The sequence below is a fragment of the Aulonocara sp. 'chitande type north' Nkhata Bay genome, linkage group LG4 (genome assembly GCF_057382095.1).
Source record: "Aulonocara sp. 'chitande type north' Nkhata Bay isolate Kocher_YH1m ecotype deep benthic linkage group LG4, A_spYH_male_GT1.1, whole genome shotgun sequence".
NCBI lineage: Eukaryota > Metazoa > Chordata > Actinopteri > Cichliformes > Cichlidae > Aulonocara > Aulonocara sp. 'chitande type north' Nkhata Bay.
The window spans coordinates 33,719,706-33,727,830 of record NC_141347.1 but is presented as its reverse complement, the minus strand read 5'-3'; the positions used below and the strand labels follow the sequence as shown (position 1 = coordinate 33,727,830).

The 8,125-nt window shown below is 42.2% G+C and overlaps 1 protein-coding gene across 1 annotated transcript; it reads right to left on the bottom strand.

Annotated features, from left to right (window-relative positions):
• Nucleotides 1–335: 335 nt before the first annotated feature.
• LOC147333118 (amine sulfotransferase-like) lies at nt 336–7,544 on the bottom strand. Its single transcript, XM_086290741.1, has 7 exons — nt 7,410–7,544; nt 4,247–4,395; nt 3,954–4,153; nt 1,466–1,592; nt 1,002–1,096; nt 726–897; nt 336–644 (listed from the first exon to the last, which is right to left on the bottom strand). The coding sequence occupies exons 2-7, from the start codon at nt 4,386–4,388 to the stop codon at nt 535–537; spliced, it is 846 nt and encodes a 281-aa protein (XP_086146867.1). The 5' UTR covers nt 4,389–4,395; nt 7,410–7,544; the 3' UTR covers nt 336–534.
• Between the last annotated feature and the right edge of the window lie 581 nt (nt 7,545–8,125).

Below are 8,125 nucleotides of genomic sequence, written 5' to 3'. Positions count from 1 at the left end.
TGCTCTCCCTGCTGTTTCTCACTTCGATGTTCAGGTTTGCTACTCCTTGGCTTAGTTTCTCCCAGTTTAGTTCATCCTTAGTTCTGTTTGCCATCTCCACTTTATGTTTGGTATTGTTAATAAATCACCCTCACGTCTGAATAAGTGCTGCATTTGAGTCCTCCTTTCCACCCTTCACACGGCCGCTGACCCGAGCCGTGACAATTTATGTAAAAACATTTCTTATATTTGAAGGTCAAGGCTACTTTCAAAAGCAATGTAATTCAAAAACACAATTAATAGTTAGTGACTATTCAGACATTATGAGAATCCAAAGCACCGTGTACTGACTGATAAACATTTTATTAATGAACGTTGTTGATTTCTGGAATGATGATCTACATGACATGAATCCATCTTGGGTGAACAAACATTAATCTTTTGTTGATGTTTTTTTTATTATTTAAATAGCAGAAAAACACATTTTTATGGTTTTCTGATTAATGCACTTAATGATCAATGCTTTAAAAACTCCTGGGAGACGGGTTTCTCTGCTTATTCCCAGATGAACTTTAAAGGCAAATCACCAAGTTTCTCCCGAAGGACTTGATCCACTCTTTCACTCTGTGCAACAGTCAGTGTGTTCTTCCAGTCTCCAATCTGACCTGTAATGAAGAGAAAAGCACAAAACCTGATACCCTGAAGTCACATTTACCTGCACAGCAGCTGCAGGTCTGTTATGCTACCTTTGCGCAGGAATATTCCACTGAACTCCTCTGGCGGAAAATGCTGATAATTTGCTTTCGAGTCATTCTTCATGTTCTGAAATGTAGCTTTTTCCACAACTTGACTGATAGCAGCTTCAGTCAGGTTTTTCCCTAAGAAGTTGCAGATCTTCTTCACTGATCCTTTCAGGTCCTGAAAGAAAAGCAGGAACACAACAGAAAAAGAACCTTAAACTCTGCCAGATATTTTATTTGAGTTTCCTTAGGAACAACAAAAAATGCGAAGAAACATCTTACCAAAATCATTTCCTCGTAGGTCAGGAAGAGGATGTTGTACTGGTCTCTGTTTAAATACCACTCCCTGACGTGGTCAAACCAGGATGACGCAAAAACTGTGTAGTGGCATAATGCATCCAGTCATTTGGCATTGTCATTTAATTGAGTTCACATACAACCCTCATGTCAGAGGAGGAGCTCAAGTGTAAGCTCTGTAGTTACCTACAGCATGACTGCAGGCATGATCAGTCCCCCATGCTAATCATGCAGTGGTAGTGTGCCTCCGAATGTAGTACAGATTTTGTCAATGTGCTCAATCCGCACATGACACACACACACACACACACACACACAAAACTGGAGTCGGTGCTAAATACTAGCACAGCACCACAAAATCACTGGGTACTAAAGCGCAGGCCCTCTAACAGAGGGTCCACACATAATGATGAATCAATTACTGATTACTATAAAGTGAGGAAACTTACCGTTTCCTGTTATGTACCACTCAAAAAACTGGTCAAAGCTCTCGGGAGTTTCCAGGTCTGCCAGGGCTTTGCTGAAGTGATAAAAAGACACCATGTTGTCCTTTGGATTCCTCATCAAATACACGATCTGATATATATTTTTAAAAAAATTCAGAATATTAACAGTTAGTTACTTAAATGTAAAAATTATAAAAGTCAATAGTTTAAAAAAAAAACAATTTAAAATTTAGGGTCAAAATTTGATTTCAAATAATATCTTTTAAAATATGTTTTAAAGCCTGTACATTTTTATAGCTCTTTTTCTCCTATTTCTACTTGATTTGATGAACCTCTTAGGCTACGTTCACACTGCAGGTCTTAGTGCACAATTCCAATTTTTTGATCAAATCTGATTTTTGTGTCTGCTTGTTCACACTACAAATAAAATGTGACAGCAAATGCGCTCTAGTGTGAACCCTCAAAGGGGCCTGCATGCGCAAAAGAAGACATCACACACAACACGCTCTGTTTAGACCCAGACCAAACAGTATTGTTTGACTGATGGTCCTTAATATAAAGACTTGTTTCGGACTTTACGTTTCCCAATTTTGCTTTAAGTTATAAAGTTATTTTGTTATTTACAAATGGCCTAATAATGATCCTTATTGCTGTTTTAGAGAGGAGCAATGCTTCAAAGGATAGGGATAGTTGCAGATTTCTGTCAGAATCTGCAGATTATACAGTACAAATAAAATGTTCACGTTTCTCCAACGTTGTATTCCCAAAAGTTTCACTGGATGGCCAGGAAGCGTTCACAATGTCTTCTTGGGCGCTGATAATTTGCATCTGTCTTGTGTCAGTGACGTAAAAGACGGATTTAATGCGACATGACCATTCAAACAGCAGTCGCTTTCTAAAACATCAGATATGTATCGGATTCAGTACCACATACGAAAGTAACTTAGGTCGGATTTGAAAATGTCAGACTTCTGCTGTTCACACTGTCATACCATGAACGGATATGGGTCGCATAGGGTCAAAAAAGTCGGATTTGATGCGCTTTCGCCTGCAGTGTGAACATAGCCTTACTCTGCAATGACCTCATTGTACGAAAGGAAAAGGACAAAAAAAATATACTGAAATAAAAACACAGAATTGCCAGTCTTGGTAGACGGAGATTGGTCCGCAGCCCGGCTCACACTGCACCCGACCCCTACGGTGAATCCTGCGGGTGGTGGGCCCGCAGGAAGATGGGCCCATGTCCCTTTTTCGGGCTGTGCCCGGCTGGGCCCCATGGACTAAGGCCCGGCCACCAGACGCTCGCCCTCAGGCACCCTCCCCAGGGCCTGGCTCCAGGGCAGGGCCCAGGTAACCCTATCCCGGGCAGGGTGAACTGCTCCCTCTCTGGTTTTTTCATAGGGGACTTCTGAATCGCTCTTTGTCTGGTCCCTCACCCAGAACCAATTTGCCATGGGAGACCCTACCAGGGATAGCCCTGGGATCCTTGGGACACACAAACCCCTCCACCACCGGAAGCCCACCACCATGGGGCGATCGTGGCTCAAGAGTTGAGAGTTGGGAGTTCGCCTTGTAATCGGAAGGTTGCCAGTTCGAGTCCCGGCCCGGACAGTCTCGGTCGTTGTGTCCTTGGGCAAGACCTACCGCCTACTGGTGTTGGCCAGAAGGGTGCGATATGGCAGCCTCGCTTCTGTCAGTCTGCTGTGGGTACAACTTTAGCTTGCCTCCACCAGTGTGTGAGAGTGTGTGTGTGAATGGGTGGATGACTGAGTGTGTAAAGCACTTTGGTCCCCTAGGGGGGACTAGTAAAAGCGCTATACAAATGCAGGCCATTTACCATTTACCACGATAAGGTGGCGATTCGCGGGCATGTCGCACCGGGAGGAGGCCCCGGGGTAGACCCAGGACACGCTGGAGAGATTATATCTCTCGGCCTTGGTTTTCCCCCGGACAAGCTAGAGGAAATGGCTGGGGAGAGGGAGGTCTGGGCTTCTCTGCTTGTTCTGCTGCCCTCGCGACCCGGACCCCGGATAAGCAGAAGAAAATGGACGGATGGAAAAACACAGAATTATTTAAAATAAAACAAATGCTAGTGCTAGCTTTTTGGACCTGGAACCACGTGTTTGTGCAGAAGTCTATGATAAAAATGACCCTCAGATTCCTTGATTTATGATCCCATTACAAAATTGTGTTAGAGGCTCATTGTTTTAAGTCTCACTTGCTTGGGGCACCCTATACACTGTCAAATAAACAACATTTGTTTTGAAAATAATTAAAGATCAACCACTCTATTTTCATTTGCTAGGATTTGCTGGTTTGTAAAAGCTACCAAGTGTCAAAGTGCAAGTCCCAAAAAACTGGACTTCAGTGACCAATAGGTAACATCACAAAAATGTAATTAAACTTAGCAAGTACAAATCTAATTTAATTTGCTCTATTTTTGCAAAAAAAAAAAAAACAGAAGAAAATTGAGCTTCTATAAGGTACTGACTTTTGCCTTCTTCTCCTTCACTCCTGGAGGCATGATGTGTTCAGGGAGATGCGAGGCGAAGAGTCGTGGAGAGGGAAGAAGAGTGCAGTCAGCCATCTTGTACTCCAGCCACGGCATCCTCTCCATGTTGTTTGAATATTTAGTCTGATTCCCATCCAGTTCGTGGATGGAAATGATGATCTGCTGAACCCATACAGTGCCTGATGTGGGGAAAGACATTAGAGGTGATCAGTGGATCAGTCTGGCCAGCACAAAACAGCAAATATAAATAATGTATGAAATTTTTCACCAACCTGATTTTGGATAAGTGACAAGGAAGACATCACTGTCTTTTATTTCAAAACTCTCAAGAGAGTCTATGTACTCTGGAGTTGTAAGACTGACCACAAAATTGTAGTTTTTATGCTTGAAAACACGGTCTCTGATCTGCTCCATACTGGTTCTACATAAGACAGATAAAAAATATACACAGGAACGAAAAATCTGTGAGTCACATGGTGTTTGTTGATGCTGGGTGAGCAGTGTTGGGGAGTAAGGGAATACTCTGATTTTGATTGCTGGAAACCCAGACAAAAGGTGCAATAAGAAGCTCTAATGTAAGCGTCCTGTTAATGTTGGTGGCGTCAGTTACACAATGGACCCAGAGCCAGAATAACAGGGCCAGCAGTGAACGGGCATGAATGGTTTTCTTACTTGGAAACTAAAACACCACTTCATAAAAAGAAAGGGATGGGCGAAATCTCAGTATCTTTGATGTATTATTGCTGTGTGATTTTTATTACAATTACTGAATGCTACTCGCCACCAAGCTAACATTGTTAGCTGGCGTTAGTTCATAGACTGCATAGACTTGATGGATAGCAACCTGCTAGCTGCAAATAATCATGTGCAGTTCCACATGATTATCAACAGAGAAAAAGAAAACATATTACTGATACAGAAATAGTTTCTATACGAGATCACTGCAAAAAGTGCAGCCTTGCCTAATGTGTCCACCATACTGTTACTCATTTTATATTAAGATTTTGAAAAAAATCTAGTTAGTATTGATATGGTGAGTGGCCTTCAGTAAAAGTAAAAAAAAAAAAATCACATAGCAATAGTTCAGTGTAGTTGTAAAAAACATAACGATATATTAAGTAATCCAAAGTATTCAGAATATGTTACTCTCATTGAGTAACAACAGAATACCTTACAAAATACATTTTGGGGCATGTATTCTGTAATCTGTAGTGGAATACATTTTAAAAGTAACCTTCCCAACACTGTGGGTGAGGAACCAGACGAAGAGCAATAATATACCTCAATAACTGTTTTTGACTGTTTATTATCAATTTGCACACCACTGATTCATACACCCTTTTAATTTTGCATTTTCTACATTTTAATTTTATACTTAATTTTGAATTTTACTTTATTTTTGTATTTTTAGTGATCCGGAATTGCACAGCAATAAACATTTCACTTCATGTTGTACTGTGTATGTATTTTAATTTGAATGTGAGCTGTCATACGAGCCATTCGGTCCTTATTCGATCCTTATGCAACCATTGCAAGAGCTTCACTGTGTTACATGCCATGATACGCAGCCCTGTTGTTTTTCTGTAGCTCTTATCTTTCAGGTGTCAGGCCTCCACCTATTGGCCAATTCAAAGTAAAATGGCACGTGTCTATTGGCATGGGGCGGCAGACCTTTTTGTCAAGCAGCTAGGCAGGCCTTTTGTTTTGTTTATTGTTTTATTTAGACTTTAGGGAGAGTGTTGGCCTCTTTTCATTTTGTGAATTTCTTTGATTTGGCTCAACCGCCTGGTCCTCCGCCCCCGCATTTTTTCTTTTGTCAAGTATTTTATTGTCAAGGCATGGTAAATGATGAATAAATCCTGTCTGACTATTAACCTCGCTGTTGTCCCTCTCGTTCATTAGCTTAGGTTGTCTGGTGTTGCCCCCACCATGGTGGTGAGGGGGGGAGGTAACAACTGGCAATAAGTCAGACTTGTTCCGGTGGCTGTTTGACTCTGCCACAGCTGCGTTTTGTCACTGATTATTTTCATAGTTTTATGGGGAAAATATGTGCTGCTCTCAGCTAATAGGTTTCCTAACCTGTAAGACCAAATTGCCCTCTTTTGGTCTGTTTGATATCTGACTCATTCAGTGTGAAAGAAATTGCTGCGGTATTTTGTTAATGGCATGCACTCTGCTTTTTTTTTTCGGTAAAGATCTGCCCTAGCAGATGCACAACACACATAGCCAGTAGCGGTTTTAGATACGGGCGACACGGGCGGTTGCCCGAGGTGGCATCGTGGTGGGGGGCGGCATCACAGGCATCGGCAAAAAAAAAAATAAAATACTCGTACTCATGCTGCCCCGACGTCATGCCAGCGCATATTGGGAATGGCATAAGCACCGATCGGTTTTCTATCGCCCATTTGCTGGGAGTAAGGGCGCCCTTCGTTTGCGAGGTGCGCCTGCTGCTTGCGGTGCAGAGAGGAGAGGGCAGCATCTATTATGTGGGTTACAGTTGCTCCAAGAAGAAATGGTAAAAATAGCAACAGTAACAGACTAAACTCTAAACAATACATTATGTTACAGATTTTAATATTAATTAGTCATTGTCAATTGTTGATTTGTCCTGTTCTCATTGTATGACGAATTATGATGGCTGTTTGATAGCCGTTTGCATACTATGCATACTCTCTCTCTCTTCATGTGTGTGTGTGTGTGTGTGTGTGTGTATACACCAGTTTTATGTTACAATCCTTAACAGGTTTTGTGTGTGTGTGTGTGTAGGAGGAGGGGGGGGGGGGGGGGGTGTTCGCCCAGGGCGCCAAACAGGCTAGGACCACCACTGCACATAGCTCATGGTTCTGTTTCTATATATTGCAGATGTTGCAGTGGTTTAGGTATATCGAGGTCTTGTTCACAAGTGAGTGGAGAAAATGAGTGGGAGATCAACAGACGGATTGGTGCTGGGGCTGCAGGGATACAGACACTGTACTGGTCAGCTGTGGTGAAGATAAATTTACCAACCGATCAACATTCCTACCCTCACCTATAGCCACAAGCTTTGGGTAGTGACCAAAAGAATGAGAATACTGACTCAAACAGCATAAATGAGCTTTTTCCCTTAGACATAGGGTGAGGAGTTCAGCCATCCAGGAAGGGCTCAGAGTAAAGCCACTGCTCCACATTGAAGAAAACAAAAACATCCCTAATAAGAGGACTATAGCATCCCAAACAGCAGGAATTAACAAAACATCATCAGGCATTTTGCACATGTAACTCATGTAACAGGTGCAGAGGCTGCAGCCGGTTTAATATAAGATGTAATTCTTGCGGTTTTGGCCTGCAACCTTGGAAATTCTGCCTTCCAGGGACCTTTCATGACAGTAATTGCAGGCATTGGTTTTATCAGACTTTTATCAAGCTTAGAATCGAATTTAAATGAACGAACCTTACCTTATCTTGAGTGATTTTCCAAAACAACCGAACCAGAACCTCTCCTCACACTGTCTGCTGTCTTTACTTTGCACGCTGGAATATTACTCTCACGGAAGAGTGCAAACTCATGTGCTGGTGTTCCAGATTAACTGGTGTCACAGATTAACTGGTGACGGTTAAACAGATGTGTAGTAGATAACAAACCAGGAAATAAACAGTTAATATTTAATCTGTGACATTTGTCAGGTTAATTGTGTGGTGGCCCACTAGAGGGCTCCACTCAGACCCTGATCTTCAGGTGCACTGTCTAAAGCAGCGGTCCCCAACCCCCGGGCCTCGGACCGGTACCGGGCCGCGAGAGTTGAGGCTCAGGTGTGAAATGTATGGTTTTCAGGGTTTTTATCGGTTTTCAGCGTTATTTTGTTATCGTTTTTATCGTTAACTCTGTTTTCCTGGGTCTTTTCAAGTGTGTTATGAATAAATCTTCTTTTTTTCGGTACCGGTACTAGTTTTATTTTGTTGTATTTATCCGCGACACCTTAAAGGCCAGTCCATGAAAATATTGTCGGGCATAAACCGGTCCGTGGCGCAAAAAAGGTTGGGGACCGCTGCCCTAAAAGACTGGCAGCTCTAATTGCAGCAAAAGGTGGTTCTACAAAGTATTGACTCAGGGGGCTGAATAATTACGCACACACCACTCTTCAGTTATTTATTTGTAAAAAATGTTTTGAATC

Excerpts from the sequence above, each read along its gene's own strand:
- LOC147333118 (XM_086290741.1), bottom strand. The coding sequence starts at position 4,388 with ATGGAGCAGATCAGAGACCGTGTTTTCAAGCATAAAAACTACAATTTT. Across the intron at positions 1,593-3,953 it reads TGAAGGAGAAGAAGGCAAAA|ATCGTGTATTTGATGAGGAA; the intron begins GTCAGTACCTTA and ends AATATATATCAG. Across the intron at positions 898-1,001 it reads CCTACGAGGAAATGATTTTG|GACCTGAAAGGATCAGTGAA; the intron begins GTAAGATGTTTC and ends CTTTTCTTTCAG.